The 20,563-nt window shown below is 45.1% G+C and overlaps 1 protein-coding gene across 6 annotated transcripts in view; it reads right to left on the reverse strand.

Annotated features, from left to right (window-relative positions):
• Nucleotides 1–18,458, reverse strand: part of LOC144604973 (ubiquitin thioesterase otulin-like) — a 37,578-nt gene extending 19,120 nt beyond the window's left edge. The window contains exons 1-6 of one of the 6 annotated variants that reach the window (XM_078419942.1): nt 18,253–18,450; nt 16,278–16,410; nt 11,217–11,628; nt 6,301–6,519; nt 4,009–4,281; nt 68–147 (exon numbers count right to left, since the gene is read on the reverse strand). In XM_078419942.1, coding sequence (XP_078276068.1) covers nt 68–147; nt 4,009–4,281; nt 6,301–6,519; nt 11,217–11,428 — 784 coding nt within the window. In that variant the 5' untranslated portion in view covers nt 11,429–11,628; nt 16,278–16,410; nt 18,253–18,450. Of the gene's footprint in view, nt 1–67; nt 148–4,008; nt 4,282–6,300; nt 6,520–11,216; nt 11,629–16,277; nt 16,411–17,755; nt 17,935–18,252 lie in introns of those variants that run through there. The other 5 variants (XM_078419952.1, XM_078419963.1, XM_078419922.1 and 2 more) reach the window with 5 other exon arrangements.
• Nucleotides 18,459–20,563: the final 2,105 nt, after the last annotated feature.

Consider the following 20,563-nt stretch of genomic DNA (forward strand, 5'->3'; position numbering starts at 1 on the left):
GCTGAGGAGGTTTAAAACAAGAAAAGAAGTGTGGGGAAAGGTAGGATGCAGCAAGAAACAAGATCACCTGCAAGCTGGCTTTCATCAAGCAGCCTTTGAGATTTGTCTTTCTCTATATCATCTTCATCGCGGTAAAGGTCTTCCTCTCTGCAAAAGAAGAATAAATTATTTGTTCCACATTTAGGGGAAATTTAATTACAAAGCTTGAAAAGGTATATTAATCAACTATAAATTGATTTATTTTTCAAACCCTGCCACACCTAATTTCCAATGCAGTTTGGGACCTTAATGTAAAAACAAGATATTCAATGGTGTCCTCAAAGGTTGGTATTAGGACTCTTACTTTTCTTGGAATATAATAATACCTTGAACAATTTTCTAGTTGTGGCCAAACAATTGTTTTAAAAAGGTATGGGTGTAAGGGACAACATTTCAAGATTTGAAGACGAGACAAATCTTTGTGTGGGAGACAGTGAGGAGGATAGCGACCAATGTCAAGGAGACAGACAGTGGAATAGAAAGAAATTAGACAAAGGTTAATGCAGAGAGGTTTGATATGATTCGTTAGGAAGAAGGAGGAAGAGCACAAATATAAAAAGTGCCAAAATAGCTTCAGGAAAACAGATCCGGGGTCAGAACTCTGAAATCTTGCAAGATGTCAGCATAGGAGGGGAAAAAATGATTTGGAGATCATACTGGTCTTTTATAAGGAAAAAGTATACAGCACAAAAGCCAGGAGGTTACATTGAACAAGTATAAAACAACAGTTTGGTGACAACTGGAGCATCATGCCCATTCACTTCATGTTTAAAAGGATTGAAGACTTTTCAATAAAGTTCAGAAACAAAACATTTTAAGGTGAGAGTGGAAAGATTTAATAGAAACATGAGGGGCAACTTTTTTACCTACAGACAGGTGGGTATATTGGACGAGCTGCCAGAGAAGGCAGTTGAGTCAGATACTATCATAACATTTAAAAGACATTTGGACAGGTACATGCATAGGAAATGTTTAGAAGGATATTGGCCAAAAGCAGGCAGGTGGGACCAGTGCATATGGGGCATCTTAGTCAGCGTGGGTAGGTTGAGCTTTAGGGCCTGTTTCCATGCTGTCATACGATTCCAGGAATGAGTGCCTTGAACTAGCTTGGATTGACTCAAGAAATTATTTCCCAAGGAGCAGAAAAGATTGCAAAATTGTGCAGAGGTGTTCAAAGTCATCAAGAATCCAAACAAAGTGAATAAAAGAAAATATTTTCCATTTACAGAACAGATACATTTAAGGTGATTAAGATGAGCAGAAATATGATGAACTGGGTGACATAAGGAATAATATTTAAGTACAGTGAGTAGTCACTGTCAGAAATTCATTACCTAAAAAAAGTGGAAGCAGATTCAACCATTGCTTTCAATATTCGAGGGGAAAATGAAGATTGAATTGGTGATAGTTTTTAATGATCAATACACGAGGGAATAACATTAGCAGTGCAACAAAGAAAGAACGGAAGAATGTGACTGATTGGACTACAGCCTATGTGTGCTTGAAGAGGTAAGTCCCATCTCCTTTATGTAATGATTCTACAACCACTTTTGTGATCTCTGACAAGGTGACAATTCTACAGAAAATACATCTTCCAGTTCAAGTCCTGACATCCAGGTTTTGTTCTGATAACAACAGAAAATGCTAGAAATACTGAGCTGCTCAGACAGCATCAGGTCAAAGAGAAACAAAGTTAACATTTCAGATCTGAGACTCTGTCAGGATCCACGGTATCTTCTTTGAGTATCCAGCAATCTGTTTTTATTTCTGATTTTCAACATCTTTCTTTATTATCGTTTCAATAACACTGCACTCCCAAAGTCAAACGTCTCCTGTCTAAATGCCCATCACTGCTCACAGTGTCACTGCTATGATCTTATCAATGCTTTGCACAGCTGCAACCTAACTTACATGCCCTTGATTATTTAGGTCAGAAATAGAGGTCAGTATTCCATTGGACTTGTTGATTATATTCTCAACATGGCCATGACTTTTTGTGGTCAACCTTTCATTTCTTGGAACTTCCACTATCTGTTCTAGCCTCTTTTGCTGTTCTTCCTTTTTTTCCCAACAAAATTACTTCCTTTCATTTGTTGCAGTTTTGTCCTTTTGCTCTCTGCAGCCTAATTTTTACAACTGTACAGCTGACGATGCTGCCTCACATATCATGGGAATTTTGGACATGTGTTGCTTTATAAACTAACTACATGAGGGAATAAATATGCTGAATGTTTATGAAACATTGTTTGTCATATCTTACCAATTAAAATACCTGCCCATTATTTTGCAATACTCCCGCCACTCAGCAAAATTTCCCAACCAAGTCAATAATTTTGTTTCAATTCCATGAGCTTTAACTTCAGCCAACTGTCATTCACTAGAGAGCTTGTCAAATATTCTTAGTTTAATTGCAAATCTTCAGTGGAATTTTTTACTTTCTTCTGGAAGATGATCCAAATTCTTCAATCCACTGAATAAATTTGATTTTAGTTGAATTCTTGGTGCTGCTCTATTTCCAATCTACTTCCATTCTGAACAGCCTTTCTATTGATATCCTAATTGTGGGATATGGTACATCAGCAACCAAATGAGTGATTGTCGTGGAGTTGGTCAGAGGTAGGGTTTGGGGAGGGTAAGGAAGGCAAGGATGAGGATCCAAAGAGTCTTTTCTGAGACTTTTGTGCATGGTTGCAAAATGTAGTTTGTATCTCTGATCAATGTAGATTATTTGGGATAGCCAGCAGTATGGGGTAGTCACTTGCACCACTCTGTCAGTTTACAGACAGTTTCCACCTATCCTCCCTACCACCCCATCAGTATGAAAACGTGTCTCAACTCTAAACATCATTTCTCCATTTCCCGCCATAGATGCTGCTACACCTGCTAAGTTCCTCCAGAACCTTGTTCTTTGCTCAAGATTCCAGTACAGTAAATCCTCATCATAACAGACCTTGTGGTGGGGGGGAAATGTGCTTGTTATTGCAATTGTCCACTATAATCAAGAAAGGGATTACTGAGTAATATAGTTTCATTGTAAAAGTACTAGAAACAAAGAACTGCAGATCCTGGTTAATACACAAAAGGAAAAAAATGATGGAGTAAATCAGGTCAGGCAGCAAAGATAGACACAAAATGCTGGTGTAACTCAGTGGCACAGACAGCCTCTTTGGATAGAAGGAATGCGTGAAGTTTCGGGTCGAGATCCTTCTTCAGGCAGCATATTTTGCGAACATGGATAGGTGATATTTTGGGTTGAGACTCTTCTTCAGACTCTCGGTCTGGAACTGTGCCTGGAATCCAGGTGAGTTGACAGCCCAAGCCTGCTGGCGGCTCGGGAGAGGTGAGAATCGATGGAGTCATTTGTCGCAGCCTGTGGGTGGCCGAAGTGCAGGCAAGGATTGGCGGTGGTAACAGGTGCGGCCTGGAAATGGTCGGGGATGTGGTGCGGGCTGGGGGTGATGTCAGTAGCCCAGCCTGGCGGTGAAGATCAGTAGGTCGCTATAACCAAAATCCATTATAAAGGGATGTTTATAATGAGGGTTTACTGTATCTAGTCACGTCTTCAGTTTACAGCCATGACAGTACAGTAATATTTCAAAGTGGAAGTAAAAAAAATGCCAGGCACCATTCCAAGGCATAGCAGATTTAAAAAATGCCACAGGTTTAGGATTAACAGTGAACATGAAAAATGAATAGAGTGGCAATTACCTTCTCTTCTGCTGGGTGCAGATATAGTCTCACTGCAGACCTACTTTCATAAAGTCTAGAAATTTTCAAAGGATACCATCAAGATAGAGTTTAGTTTACCTAACCGAAACTTTATATATTTCTCTGTTCCACTGTAAATCAGAATTCCATTGAATTCTACGCTGCATTATTTAGAAAGATCGCCTCGCTTTGAAGTCAATTCAGAAAATGTTTGTATTTGTACCCGCTAAATAGCGGCGTAAAATCCAAGTTGCAACATACCCATTATTTCCTTCCTGATTGCAAACAATATGAACATCAGTTTCTGCAGCAACGGAAACATCACTTTTGAAGAGGTTATCTTTCGTTTCCAATAAATCGGGTTCTTCAATAACCTGTTTGGTTGCTTTCACACTTGTATTGATCTGTTCACTTTGCTGGTGGTTCCTCATCCCTTCTATTCCAAAATCCAACTGTTCACTTCCTAGATTTTTTGGTCTGGTTTCATCCCTGGAAATAGTCACTTGCATCTGACCAAACTTCTTATGATGGTCTCTATCAACACAAAAAACAAACAAGCATTACAAAGATATTTCACAAACGAGGCAACATCAGTACCAAGTTTACTGCTGTCTGGCTTGCAACTGTGACTCAGGCATGCTTCTATTAGCGATGAAATTGATTATGAAGTCAAAACAGCATTGATCAATAAATTATTTATCAAAGAAACACAGAACTGTTAACTCTTGCTATAAAATTAAAACACATATTACATATTTCATTAAATCGACAGGATTTTTTCCCCACTCAAGTGCAACCACATCCTATCGTAATTATCCTTCTCAAATCAACAGATCCAATGTAAAGGAAAACAGCACTAACAGTTATATCTTAACTAGGAATGAGTAACTAATAGTTACACATGTTAATCAATAGTTAATAATAACATGGTTAACTAAAAATTAAGATGGCCAAGCAAAAAGAGATACAAGGGGAGCATGAATTTTCTGGGTGGCAAAGGAATAAAAAACAAGGTACCCATTTCAGCAGATTAAATATCGGGGAAGAGATTAGACTCAGCAACTGTAAGACTTTTGATGCCATGAGATATCCCAAGATTCCAAAATAATGCCTACAAATGTATATGTACTCTCTGGGCACAGAATGTGAAGGACACTCACTGGTGAAGGAGTTAGTATGAGAACACCCAGCTTGTGCCACAAGGTGGAGTGTGAGCAGACCATGACTGCAATTAGAATGAATTGCTGACTTGATCTCATACCGTCATCTTGACGCTCCACATTCCTACCTTCTCTGAACCGGTCAAGCAGAACACATGTTATATGGAATGAAGCATCTTGAGGTAACACAGCTGCCTTTTCATTTCTTTATTTCTGGCAAGTCAAAACTAAGCCTTAAGTCACTTCAAAGAGTTTACACTGGGTGGCGCCGTACAATGGCAACCTCGCCAACAATCTGTCTCGTCCCTTTCTTCTCGTTGTTTTTAGTCTGTTGTTAAATGTATGTTTTAGAGTACCTTTATTTTTGTATTATGCGGAAGGTGGGGGAAACTTTTTTTATCTCTTTCCTCAACGGAGATGCGACTTTTTCTGTGTCATATCTCCATCCGCACAGCGGCCTAACATCATGGAGCTGGCGGCCTCTTGCTGGGGATTGACCTAGGGAGCTCCAACCGCGGGAGCTTGCGGACCTAACATCATGGAGCGGGCGATCCCTTTGTCAGGGATTGACTTCGGGAGCTTCAACCACAGGAGATTCAACCGTCCCAACACGGGATCATCGATCGCCGGCAGTGGGAGCTTCGATCGTCCCGACTGCGGATGGTTCAATTGCCCCGACTGCGAGAGAAAAGGAGGGGAGAAGATAAGACATTATTGCCTTCCATCACAGTGCGCTGTGGTGGATGTTTATGTTAACTTTTATGTAGTTGTGTATCCTGTTGCTTTTTCTTGGTATGACTGAAAATGGCAAATCAAATTCTTTGAATGTTCTTCTTACATACTTGGCTAATAAATTTCCTTGTAATCCCTGTAAAAGTGGTTAGTTTAGTTTAGTTTATTGTCACATGTACCAAGGTACAGTTTTGTTGCGTGCTAGCCAGTCAGTGGAAAGACTACATGATTACAATCAAGCCATCCACAGCATACAGATACACGATAAACAACGTTTAGTGCAGATAAAGTCCAGTGAAGCCTGATTAAAGATAGCCTGAAGGTCTCTAGTGTGGCAGGTATTAGCTCAGGACTGCTCTCCAGTTGTTGATAGAATGGTTCAGTTGCCTGATAACAGCTGGGATGAAATTATCCCTGAATTTGAAGGTTTGGTATACGCACTTCTCTAACTCCTGCCCGATGGGAGAGGGGAGAAGAGTGACCAGGATGAGACTTGTCCTTGATTTTGTTGGTGGCCTTGCCAAGACAACATGAAGTGTAAATGAAGTCAATGGAAGGGAGGTTCATTTGTTAGATGCAAGTTTATGGAAGGCAAAAACAAATGATCAAAAATAAAGTGCAATTAATCAACTGGCCACAGAGCTTACACAAGAGGACCCACCCATCACTCAAATCACATTGAGAGTGTTTCGCTATTTTGGCCTGCTTGTTAGAATCTTCCACATTAAACAAATGTCTTCTCTCTGTAGATCCTGGTAATGAGACCCTCTCGCATTTTTCTGGCGCAGAATCCAACAGCCCGTTGTTTTCGTGATTTTGCATAGTTTTGTTCACAACCGTGCCAAAATTCTCTTGTTCGGTTTTTTCAATTATTTCACTGCTAGGTTTTAGAAAACAGTTAGAATCATGTTTTAGTGAAACTAATATCCAATCAATACATATTTTTTAGAATGTAGACATCTGTGTATGTTTACAAAACTAAGCAAGTATTATTTTCAATATTTTAATTACAGAGCTACTTTTTCCTTAAAGTGTACATTGACTAAGTTTTACATCAAAACAATTAAAACCCTTGAGTTGCGTTCCATTTACTCTTCGACACTGCTTCCCAATTACGCCCACCCCCCCCCCGGTCCTTTAACTAATGCGATCCCCCCACCCGGACCTTTAACTAATGCGATCCCCCCACCCGGACCTTTAACTAATGCGATCCCCCCACCCGGACCTTTAATTGATGCGCTCCCCCCCCCCCCGGACCTTTAACTGATGCGCTCCCCCCCCCCCCCGCCCCCGCCCGGATCCCAGCCGCCCGTCCCGGCATGCCTAGCGCCTGCCATTCCTCAGATCGGGCCATGCTGACCGTCGGGAGGTGTCGTCGCCTCTCCCGCTCCAAGAGGGCGGCAGTGCTGAGGAGGGATGGAGCGAGTGAGGGTGAAGGGGGAGGATGGATTGGGTGAGGGAAGGGGGGGTGGGAGCGCACTCCATTCCCGCCTCAACCCCCCCTTAAAACTCTCCCGCATTAACTGAATTTGTGTTTGATATTACTAAAACTCTCCGTGTGTATGTGCGCACTATAACTTTGGTGCTTCGCACAGCCAAAACGGTACACCATAGCACCACAATTGTTCCACCACCTTACTCACCATTATCCTGGGCATAATCTCTAACAATTCTCATTCAAATTGAAGGTACATTTTTAAAGCTACAGACATTTTAAAGTTTAAAAATTCACTTTCTAACCCATTTCCTGAAAGTCACAATCGGCCACGTTCGACTTCATTTACTCCTCACTCGCCAAAACAAGATGGACACCGGCAGCGCCGCCGCCCGCCCGACCTCAGTCGTTCCCTCGCTCCCTCTCGCCTCTCCCCTCGCCCGGCCCCGAGGGAGACTAGCACGTCAGCGTTGAACGCACGGGCACTGGTAAGTGCATTTTGCCGCCAACGGCTCCAAGGAGGGGAGTGGGCGTGGCAGCCGAGTGGGTGGAGAGGAGGGGTGTGTGGGCGGAGAAAGTACGGGTGGGGAGAGGGGGTCGGGGAGAGTGCGGGTAGGGGAAAGAGAGAATGGGGTGGGGGGGAAGGGGGACTGTGGGGGGCAGGAGAGAGTGGGGGTGGGGAGGAGGGGAGAGTGGGGGTGGGGGGAGGGGCATGGGGGAGGGGCAGGGAGGTGGGGGTGAGGAGGGGGGAATGGGGGTGGAGGCAGGGCTGGGGGTGGGGGCAGGGGAGGGGCAAGTTGGGGTGGGCTAGGGGGGATGGAGTGGGTCAGTGGGGGGAGGAGGGGGATTGAGTGCGGGGGTGGGGGGAATTTAGGGTGCTACACCAATACAGGAGAGACTTTGGGTCCAGGGCTCAGCCTCTCAGTCACACCCTCTCCCCTTCCCTGCCCCCCCTCTACGAGGAATGGACCCAACGGGTCCACTTGGTCTAGTATAAAATAAATGCAAAGCAAGTTTTGCTTTACGTTGCATGTAGCACATTTCCTTGACTGTTACCTTGACTTCCTACTCTATCAAATGTTTAATTATTGTTACTCTAGAAACTAATGTACATTGGAAAACAATGCTGCAGTCATTCAATGATTTCTCACCTGATTTGTTACTAAACAGCTAAACCATAATTCCTCCAATTTCCTTTACATATCCAGTTTACAAATATTTATCAGCCTCAGATTTCAAAATTAAAAGCCCAGGAATAACTTGCTAATTGTAGAACAGGGTTCATCTCTGCAGTTTGTGGAATAGTACTTTGTAACTTCAATCCAAAACCTTAAATTCTATTTCCCAATCTATGCCCATTGTACTAAGCCCCTCTCACAGGGGAAATGTTTCTCATCTTCTACCTCATTGTTTTTCTCTGATATCTCAAGTATTGATCAAAATAGCCTCTTAACCTAAATCGTAGGGAATACAATCCCAGTTGGCAATTTTCTCTTTGAATCCAGCTATCCCTCCACTGAGGTGGCATGGTGACAGCAGTAGAGTTGCTGCCTAAGAGCACCAGAGACCGGGGTTCGATCCTGACTACGGGTGCTGTCTGTACGCAGTTTGTACCATCTCCCGTGATTGTGTGGGTTTTCCCCTAGATGCTCCAGTTTCCTCCAACATTCCAAAGATGTACAGGTTTGTAGGCTAATTTGGCTTTGGTAAAAATTGTAAATTGTCCCTAGTGTGTAGGATAATGCTAGTGTACAGGGATCACTTGTCCGCACGGACTCAGTGGGCCAAAGGGCCTGTTTCCGCAGTGTATCTCTAACCTAAACTCTAGTCTGAACTGATCCCCACAAACCTTGATTCCACCCTATGCCCCCTTTGTCCAATCCTTTCCCACTTACATCTGAGCATCTGAGGCACCTCACAGGTCCTTCAACTCTTTAATAACTTTCAGTTTTTAAGCTTCCAGTCACGCATCTTTACCATGGACATCCAATCCCACTACATCTCCACCCCCCACCAGGAAAGTCTCAAGGACCTCTGCTTTTCCCTTGACAGAGACCCAACCAATTAGCATCTCCTAACACTCTCCTCCACCAAACGGAACTTAACAACTCTTTTGACTCCTCTCACTTTCTCCAAGTTAAAGGTGTAGCCATGGGTACTCGCATGGTCACCAGCTATGCCTGCCTTCTATGTTGGTTACATCGAACAGTCCTTATTCGAGGCATTTACTGGTCATATCCTCCAACTCTTTCTCTACTACATTGGCGACTGCATTGGGGCTGCTACCTGCACCCGTGCAGAACTCATGGACTTCATTAATTTCACTAACTTCCACCCTGCCCTCAATTTCACCTGTACTATCTCTGACACCTCTTTCCCCTTTGATCCCTCTGTCTCCATCACAGAAGACAAACTATCAACTGACATCTACTACGAACCCACCGACTCCCACAGTTATCTTGACTACACGTCATCCCACCCAGACTGTCTCTATACCTCCTCTCTTGACTCCATCCAGGGACCCCAGCAGTCCTTCCAGGTGAGCTAGAGGTTCATGTGCACCTCCTCTAACCTCATTTATTGCATCCGATGTTCCCGATGTGGGCTACTGTACAAAGTGTAGACTTGGCAACCGTTTCACTGAACACTTACGCTCGGGCCGCCAAGGCCTACAGGATCTCCCGTTTGCGAAGTACGTTAACTCTACTTCCCATTCTGAACTGGGCCTCCTCCATAGCCAGAGTGAGGCCACATGCAAATTGGACGAACAGCATCTCATATTTCCCTTGGGCAGCTTACAAGCCTGCAGTGTGAATGTTGAATTCTTTAATTTCAGGTAACTTCTACAAACACTTCTCTCCCTCCTCCCGTCACTCTCCCTTTCCCCCCATTTCATCCCGTTTCTCCACTAAACGTCGGTTAACTAGTTCCACAGTTCACAATGATGCATCTTTCTTATGCGCACACCATCTCTATCCAACAATTGTCCTATAAGGGAACCTCCTTGTCCGAGGTCATCTGTTGCCAGCTCTGATTTGACCTGTTTTTTTCCCTCTCTTCTCGTTTCTTCCCCCAACCCCCTCTAGACTATAATCAATCTGAAGAAGGATTCAGACCCAAAACGTCACCTTTCCATTTCTCCAGAGGTGCTGCCTGACCCGCTGAGTTACTCCAGCATTTTGTCTATCTTTGGTAGAAACCAGTGTCTGCAGTTCCTTTTTATTACCAATCTGGTAAGTCTGCACTGCTGCTTCTCCTAGACCAAGAGATCTTTCCTGCCGTCTGGAACCTAAAACTGATCACAGAACTCCACATGACAATGGCAACGATGCTTTATGCACGTAGGTACAGCGACATTCTTTGTTTCTGCAGAAAACCTGATAAAATCATTCTCTGGATAAGCACAATCATTGATAAATACAAAAGTGCAATGATTGGAGTGGAAGAATGGTAGACTACACCGAAGCAGTACATGAAGAGTCGCCACGTTTCTGCCACCAGCTTGAACTGTTCAAGTTCAAAGTTCATAAGCGTACAGAGTCTTATTTTGGCCATAAAGGCCCATTGTCCTGGCGGCGGCACAGGGTTGGTGTGGCAGGGGTTGACCTGGCCCAGCGATGCGGTCAGTGTCTTCCACTGCTCCATCCCGCTGCAGGCCGCGTCTGATACAAGCCCTTGTCTGACCTCTGTGGGGCCTCCAGCAGCGCCCGAGTCTCGCGATCCCCTGGCGGCTGCAGGGCCTCCAACAGCCCAATTCACCCCCTCGCCGCCACCTTTCAGCCTCCATGCCCCGGAGCACCTCTCGCAGTTGGCCTTGGAACTCCCCAGAGCACTTCCGAGGGTGCAGGAGTCAAGCCCACTGCCTGCTGTGAGACAGCAGCTCTACCAGCTGCACCACTGTGCTAACCTCGCCATCCCCTATCCCATATACTCAATACTTTAATGTCCAAAATAATTCAAAATTGCAATTCATAAATGCATTGAAATCATGGAAATACCACTTTTGTGGTGGTTTCTGTTGGATGGCTATGAATTCATATTCCTTTTCATCAAATCACCAAGTCATAGACTAATACGTTGAAACAGTACTAAAGCAGATGTAAACAGTGAAATTAGCAGAACTGAAACGAAAACAAAATTACCTTTTACAATCCTCAGTGTTGTCAGTTCTGTTTCTTGGCTCTGAAGGATCCTCACTGCCTTCTGATTTTTGAGGAGATATTGGTTGCTCTCGAACATCATTTGTCCTGCATGAACTGGTTTTGGTAACATGCAGTAAAGCTTGTTCACTTTCAGCCATTGATTTCACCTCACTTTGGCAATATGACCATCGGCAACACATAGCATTGCCCATTTTAATCTTTACTAAGAAAGTAATCCATGATTGTCCAGCAATCCTGTTAAGCTGTCATGCAAGGTTTGCGCACAGTTGCCTGAACCTCCAAAGTTGTACCTTCAGGCGATTGAAGGGGATATCAGATGCCTGAAGCAAGAATTCACTCCTGGGTTTAAATCTTTTTGGCATTCACCAATTACACGGGTGCATTGATTTATCTGCAACAGAAAAAAACAAACATATTGTGTGCTATTTTCTTATTTGAACAGAAATGGTCAAAATAATAATACTCAAATTAATAATATATTATGCTTGTACACATTTCATAGCATTTTATAAATGAAATATATTGGATGGTATTACATGACAAATAATACACAACCTTGATGACTTTAACATTGTGTATTTGTCCAGTTTCTAATGATTAACTAGACCAAGTGGACCTGTTGGGCCCAAACCTCTCCTGCATTGGTGCAGCACCCTCTCCTCCCTCACTCCCCTCTCCCCCTCTCTCCCGAGGAGATAGTTTTAAACTATAAAATGTGAATAACTTTAAAAATATAACACCAATTTCAATGAAACTTCTTCCATTAGCACCAAAGGGATGACGGTGAGTAAGGTGGGCCTAAAATTGTCGCGTTATCATGTACTGTTTTGGCTGTAGTTCAGCAGCAAACAAACAAATAAACAAACGAGAGTTTTAGTATATAGAAGATTTTAACATTCATACATTCGGGTGGCACCAGCAATGGCTGCCTCGCCAACTGTCTGCCTCATCCCTTCCTTCTTTGTTGTTTTTTTAGTAAGTGTCAAATGTATGTTTTAGTGTTCTTTAGCTTGTTTTATGTGAAGGGTGGAGGTGGGGGGGGGGGGGTTGGGGGAATTTTAAAAAAAAACTTTTTAAACCGAAGATATACACAAAATGCTGGAGTAACTCAGCAGGCCAGGCAGCATCTCTGAGAGAGGAATGGGTGATGTTTCGGGTCGGGTTGAAGAAGGATCTCAACCCCAAACGTCACCCATTCCTTCTCTCCAGAGATGTTGCCTGTCCCACTGAGTTACTCAAGATTGGTGACCAGGTTGGGGCACTTTGAGTGTTCTGAGGACTGTGGGAGGCAGGACTGTGGGAGGCACTCCAGTGCATGGAGTCTGGGCAGAGTGGTTGCTGTGGGAGGAGAGGGTCGGTGCATTCGCAGATTGACATGTCTGGGTCGATGTGCTCATGCACTGCTAGTCCCCACAGAGGTCGGACAAGAGCAGGGATCAGGTGCGGCCTGCAGCAGCATGGAGCGACACACTAACATCATCACCAGACCAGGCAAAACCCTTGCAACTCTGATCCAGTGCCGCCACTAGGATAACGGGCCTTTAAGACCAAGATAAGGCTCTGTTTTTAACAACTTTGAAACTTTAAGTATACAAGATGGTGCCTCAGTTTAATCTACTATTCTTGCATTCTTGTACTTGCGCATGATTGTGCTTATGTACAATAAGATTTTTACTGATTTGTATCCATAAAAAGGAATTTCAGTGTACCCAGTGTACCTTCAGCATGACAATAAAGCACCATTGAATCATCACTGTGCTGTTATGGAAGTAATCAAGAAACTCCAAACTCCTACTGCCATCCAGCTTTATATCAGTAACAAAGTGGGATATGTTGCAAATGGTCTTCTGCAGCTACCTGCCACTAATTCCTACGTCCCCATTAGCCAGGGCCTTCCAACTCAACAATGATCTGGTCATTCCTGATTTTTTGGCCATTTAACACTCTATCCATGGCAATACATCACCCATCAAGTCCATGTGATCTAATTTTGTTAAATAATCTCATATGATTCTTTGTCATGGGTTTTGCAAGTCTACAGGCACTGATTCCCCTTTAACTATTCTGCTCATTATTAGTTCTCCAGTTGGTCAAACATAACTGCAAGCAGGGAAAATGCTGGGAATTATAGGCCAGTGAGCTTAACATCTGTAGTTGGAAAGTTACTAAAGAGTATTCTAAGAGATAGAATATACAGGCATTTAGACGGACAAGGGCTGATTAGGGATAGTCAGCATAGGTTTGTACGTGGGAGGTCGTGTCTCACAAATCTGATTGAATTTTTTGAAGACGTGACCAAAAAGGTCTATGAGGGCAGAGCTGTAGATGTTGTAAATATGGGCTACAGCAAAACATTCAACAAAGTTTCACATGGTAGGCTGCTCTGGAAGGTAAGATCGCATGGGTCCAAGGGGAAATAACTGAATAGGTAGAAAATTGGCTTCATGGAAGGAAACAGAGGGTGATGGTGAAGGCTACTTCTCAGACTGGAGGCCTGTGACTAGTGGTGTGCCTCAGGGTTAGGTGCCAGGCCCGTTACTGTTTGTCATCTAAATCAATGATTTGGATGAGAACAGACACAGCAAGATTAGCAAGTTTGCAGATAATACAAAAGTGGGTGGTTTTGCAGATAGTGAAGATGGTTGTGAAAAATTGCAGCAGGATCTTGATCAATTGGCCAGGTGGGCTGAGGAATAGTTGATGGAATTTAATACAGAGGAATGTGAGATGTTGCATTTCGCAAAGTCTATCGTAGGCAGGACCTACACAGTGAATGGTAGGGCTCTGGGAAGTGTTGTAGAGCAGAGCGATCTAGGAGTACAGGTACATGATTCCTTGAATGTGGTCGCAGGTAGATAGCATGGTCAAAAAGGCATTTGGCACATTGGTCTTCATCAGTCAGAGGATTGAATGTCGAAGTTGGGAGGTCGTTGCAGTTGTACAAGACATTGGTGAGGCCGCATTTAGAGTATTCTGCTCATTTCTGGGCACCATGTTATAGGAAAGATGTTGTCAAGCTGAAAAGGATATAGAGAAGCTTTACAAGGATGTTGCCAGGACTAGAGGGTGTGAGCCACAGGGAGAGGTTGAGTAGGCTGGGTCTCTATTCCTTGGAGCGCAGGAGGATGAGGGGTGATCTTATTGATCATGAGAGGAATAGATCAGGTAGATGCACAGTCTCTTGCCCAGAGTAAGCGAATTGAGGACCAGAGGACATAGGTTTAAGGTGAAGGGGAAAAGATTTAATAGGAATCTAAGGGATAACATTTTCACACAAAGGGTGGTGGGTGTATGGAATAAGCTGCCAGAGGAGGTAGTTGAGGCAGGGACCATCTCAACATTTAAGAGTTAGACATTTACATGGATAGGACAGGTTTGGAGGGATATGGACCCAACACGGGCAGGTGAGATTAGTGTATCTGGGACATATTGGCCGGTGTGGGCAAGTTGGGCCAAAGGGCTTGTTTCCACACTGTATTATTCAATAACTCCACCTTTCATGTTCACTCTGCTCTTGCCCGTTATTATTTTCTAATTGTTTTCTCACTAGATCGTTCTTGTATTATAACTTTCTATTCCTTGCCAATGTTTTGATACCACCTCAACAATCCACTTCTTACCTCTCTTACTCTTGTCCAACTTTTTGCAATAACATTGGCATGGGCCTGCCCCAACTGTCTTCCCATGTTCAGCATGCCCATCTTGCTTTATATTCTTTAACTAGTTTTCCCTTAAGCACATTAATGCTTACCATCGCACAGGTCCACAGCAGATGCCATCTCCCTAGCCCTAATATCATCTCTGCAAACATGTAATCAACAAGGACTTCTACATTAGACTCCGATTTATAGACGATAGCTTCTCCTTCAACACAATAAACCCATCAAAACTCATCTCCAAACTCTTGGACTTGGGAATCAGCTCCCCCCTCTGCCACTGGATCCTTGACATTCTGACCCACATACCACAATCAGTGAGGATAGACGATAACACTTCCTCCACAATAATTTGCAACACTGGTGCCCCACAAAGATGCATTATCAGTCACTATATGCTCACGACTGTATGGCGAACTTTGCCTCTAACTCCATCTACAAATTTCAAATTTCCAGATGACACCACTGTTGTGGGCTGAATCATGATGAGGCAGAGTATAGGAAGGAGATGGAGAAATTAGCGACACGGTGTCAGGGCAACAACTTCTCCTTCAATATCTGCAAGACTAAGGAACTAGGTATTGAATTCAGGAAGCATGGTGGAGTACATGACCCACACTGCATCACGGTGCGGAAGTGGAAATGTTTGAGAGTTTCAAGTTCCTTGGCCTTAATATTACCAACTGGACAGACGTGGACCCGTTGGGTCCAAATCTCTCCTGCGGGCCCGGCAACCCTCTCCCAACTGATCCAAAACTCTCCAGCGGCAGGAGAGCTCTCCTTACACCCCCCCCCCCCCCATTGGCTGCCACTCCCATTACTTGTACGGGCCCCGCCCACCTTCCGAGCGGCAACCCTCCCCCAACTGCGCACGCGTGGATGCGGCGGCCATCTTAAGTAAGTATTAAAGTTGATAAAGTGATCGGCGGACATCTTACGTAAGTATTAAAGTTTAAAAAGTGATTTTTAAATCTCTCTTGCAGGCCCAGCAACCCTCTGTGCAAACCTCTCCTGCAGGTGCGATAACCCCCATTGTGTGCAAACGTCTCCTGCGGGCCCGGCAACCCTTCCCCAACTGACGGCATAAGAAAATAACTGCAGATGCTGGTACAAATCGAAGGTATTTATTCACAAAATGCTGGAGTAACTCAGCAGATCAGGCAGCATCTCAGGAGAGAAGGAGTGGGTGACGTTTAGGGTCTCGACCCGAAACATCACCCATTCCTTCTCTCCTGAGATGCTGCCTGACCTGCTGAGTTACTACAGCATTTTGTGAATAAAGTCCGCCAACTGACGATCCATGGACCTGTTGCCGGCCGGGGAGTGTCCCCCGGGGCCGTGGGCGGGCGAGGGGGGACAGGGAAGGGGAGAGGGAGCCACTCACCTCGGCAGCCAGCACAAGCCGTGGAGCTGAAACCTCTCCTGCAGCTCAGTGGCGAAGGCCATCTTGTTTGACCTTCTGCCGCTGTGCTGCACCATGGGAGGAAGGTCAGGCACGGGGACGGGTGCCGGTCCTCCTGGCCGGGGGGGGGGGAAGAACATTTATTAAAGTTTATTGTTAATTGTTTTTAAAAAGTAACAAAACTTGATTTATTGAGACCACGGGGGAGTGGTGAGTAGGTTGGGCCTAAAATTGTTGCGCTATCGTATACTGTTTTGGCTGTATTACAAGATCAAATATATCCACAAACCCACAAACAAGATGAGATTTTTAATAATATGCAGAATAGATAGATAGATATAGATAATCTGTTGTCGACCAACCACATTGATGAGACTGCCAAGAAGGCACACTGACATCTCTACTTGATGAGGAAATTCGACAGCTTAAGTGACTCTTACAAACCTACAGATGCACCATAGAAAGTATACTGTCATGCATCACAGCTTGGTTTGGGAACAGCTTTACTCTGCCTCACAAGCTAAATAGAAAACACACCATCACATCACTGTTATGAACGACTCCTGAGCCTTGCATTTCAGGGCAATAAAGTGCACTGGCGCTCCATACCTTTCTCATCAGTATAAACTGATAATTCTGCATCACTTATTTAAGAAATTGATCTATACCTACAGGAATCTTGGCAAAAAATACCCACAGAAATTAAAAATACACATAAAGTGTGTCACATCTTGCCAACGTTGTTGTAATTAAATTATTGGGATTAAAAGTCTGATGCACCATTTTAATTTAAAACTATTAACCTTGAGTTCCATTTTATAAATCTAGATTTTAAAAGTTCAACAAAATGCCAATTGTACCAACTTTTTCAAATACATTTCAGAACATTACACAAGGCTAAAAATCTTCCTGCCATTTCCTGAAAATTTCTGTGAAGGAATTATAGTCAAAGGGTCAGGCAAATTATATACTGCCTGGCCTGCTGAGTTACTCCAGCATTTTGTGAATAAACACCTTCGATGCTGCCTGACCTGCTGAGTTACTCCAGCATTTTGTGAATAAACACCTTCGATGCTGCCTGACCTGCTGAGTTACTCCAGCATTTTGTGAATAAATACCTTCGATTTGTACCAGCATCTGGAGTTATTTTCTTATAGTCAAAGGGTAGTGAATTTGTGGAATTCATTGCCACAGATGGCAGTGGAGGCCAAGTCAATGCCTCACAAGCTAAATAGAAAACACACCATCACATCACTGTTATGAACGACTCCCGAGCCTTGCATTTCAGGGCAATAAATTGTACAGATTCTCAATTAGTAACGGTGTCAGGGGTTATGGGGCGAAGGCAGGAGAATGGGGTTGAGAGGGAGATATAGATCAACCATGATTGAATGGCTTAGTAGAGCTTGATGGGCCGAATGGCCTAACTGCGCCTAGAATGTATGAACCCAACCAGCTACCTGATTCCATCCAGAGGCTGGGATTGGAAACGCTGTGCTGTTTCTGAGGCATCAGTGAGCAGCCATTGCTTCCGCTCTGCAACAGAAAGGGGAGTGCCGTGGAAATGCAGACACGGGAAACTGCAGATGGTAGAAACTGGAAGCAAAACAAAAACAAACTGCTGCAATACATCAGCAAGTTCAGCTGGATTGATCTTGGAGCATCGACCGAAACAGCCAACTAATTGCCTTCACAGATGCTGCTTTACCCGCCTAGTTCCTCCAGCAGCAGCAGCTTTTTTTTCAACAAGTAAATTCTTCCAAACATCAACATACACTTATATGCAAAACACATTCCGTGTGGGCCAGGCCGCCAACAGTCCAAATTAACATTGAATCCACGTAAGGGACACAACAACAAGGACGTCATTCCCATGATAAGCCCGTCCCCACTCCAGTCTGCATGCAACCCGCGCGATATCTCCTTTCTTTTGGAGTTGGATAAGTTTGTTCGGTACCTTGTGCGTGTCAGGGTTGCAATGTCAGCAGCAGCAGCAGCAGCAGCAGCAGCGTGTAGTTAACACTCCCGACCTACGCCGCCCGAGCTGGGGTTACAGAACGGAGACAGACAGCCCTCCCTTCCAGGCTCCACAGCGCAGCGCAGCGGCAGCACAGCGCAGCGCAGCGACCCCGGCAGCGGCAGCGCAGCGCAGCGCAGCGGCAGCACAGCGACAGCGCAGCGCAGCGACCCCGGCGGCGGCGGCAGTGACCCCGGCAGCGGCAGCACAGCGCAGCGACCCCGGCGGCGGCGGCAGTGACCCCGGCAGCGGCAGCACAGCGCAGCGACCCCGGCGGCGGCGGGAGCGCAGCGCAGTGGCAGCACAGCGCAGCCCCGGGCGGGTCGATGCAGGCAGGGCCCCGCCTTCAGCCCCTCGCTGAGAGAGGGCAGGGCGCCCCTCGGCCAAGGACCGGCGCCCTTCCCACGACGCTGGGAGCAGAGGGAAGCGAGCTACCACGTTAGTTTCACTTTCACTGCAGCGGGGGCTGTTGGCGGCGCTTCACGGTCGGTGTCATTGAGATTCGTCTTGCAGACTCCAACTCAGGGAGATATATATTTTTTTACGGAAGTTTCAGTGGCCCTGCTATTGTTTAAATTTATGTCCTGTTTTTGTTCAAGGGGAATGAACGAGGGGGGAAAAAAAAGTACTTTTTTTGATCTGGAAGAAATTCCCCCAATGCCACCTTGCCACCTCTATCCTAAGCTCATTGGACGCAAGCAGCGTGAGGCGTCGGTCTCCTGATTTCCCGGCCTGAGATATCATATCATCATATCATATATATACAGCCGGAAACAGGCCTTTTCGGCCCACCAAGTCCGTGCCGCCCAGCGATCCCTGCACATTAACACTATCCTACACCCACTAGGGACAATTTTTACATTTACCCAGCCAATTAACCGATGTGAGACTGTGGCACCAGGGCTTGATATTGAAGCTCCTCCGAACCATCCCTGACCGTTATTTAGTGCGGTTCCTTGCCACCATCCTTGCCAACCGCAGTTTTGTACTCAAGACCAGCGACGGACAATCTAGCCGACTGCGACGCCTAAGAAACGGAGTCCCCCAAGGCTCGGTACTGGCCCCCATGCACTTCAATCTCTATATCAGTGATCTGCCTCGCGCCAGTATGGATACGCAGATGACTTGGCCCTACTGCACTCGGACAAGAGTTGGTCAAATGTTGAGGATGTGCTCTTGGCGGATATGGAACGTCGCAGGCTACCTTAAGACCTGGAGACTAAAACTGTGTACGGCAAAAACCACCACAACGGCCTTTCACCTGAACAACAAGGAAGCTCAACGCCAGCTAACCGTCACACTCAATGGGTCACCCCTACCCTACAACCCATTTCCTAAATACCTCGGGGTGAAACTAGATCGGCAGCTGTCCTACAAGCAACACGCAAATTTGCAGATGATACTAAGCTGGGGGGTAGTGTGAATTGTGAGGAAGATGCAATAAGGCTGCAGGGTGACTTGGACAGGTTGTGTGAGTGGGCGGATACATGGCAGATGCAGTTTAATGTAGATAAGTGTGAGGTTATTCACTTTGGAAGTAAGAATAGAAAGGCAGATTATTATCTGAATGGTGTCAAGTTAGGAGGAGGGGGAGTTCAACGAGATCTGGGTGTCCTAGTGCATCAGTCAATGAAAGGAAGCATGCAGGTACAGCAGGCAGTGAAGAAAGCCAATGGAATGTTGGCCTTCATAACAAGAGGTATGTAGGTTAATTGGCTGGGTAAATGTAAAAATTGTCCCTAGTGGGTGTAGGATAGTGTTAATGTATGGGGATCACTGGGCGGCACGGACTTGGAGGGCCGAAAAGGCCTGTTTCCGGCTGTATATATATGATATGATATGATAAGAGGAGTTGAGTATAGGAGCAAAGAGGTCCTTCTACAGTTGTACCGGGCCCTGGTGAGACCGCACCTGGAGTACTGTGTGCAGTTTTGGTCTCCAAATTTGAGGAAGGATATTCTTGCTATGGAGGGCGTGCAGCGTAGGTTCACTAGGTTAATTCCCGGAATGGCGGGACTGTCGTATGTTGAAAGGCTGGAGCGATTGGGCTTGTATACACTGGAATTTAGAAGGATGAGGGGGGATCTTATTGAAACATATAAGGTAATTAGGGGATTGGACACATTAGAGGCAGGAAACATGTTCCCAATGTTGGGGGAGTCCAGAACAAGGGGCCACAGTTTAAGAATAAGGGGTAGGCCATTTAGAACGGAGATGAGGAAGAACTTTTTCAGTCAGAGTGGTGAAGGTG

The sequence above is a fragment of the Rhinoraja longicauda genome, chromosome 2 (genome assembly GCF_053455715.1).
Source record: "Rhinoraja longicauda isolate Sanriku21f chromosome 2, sRhiLon1.1, whole genome shotgun sequence".
NCBI classification, from domain to species: Eukaryota; Metazoa; Chordata; class Chondrichthyes; order Rajiformes; family Arhynchobatidae; genus Rhinoraja; species Rhinoraja longicauda.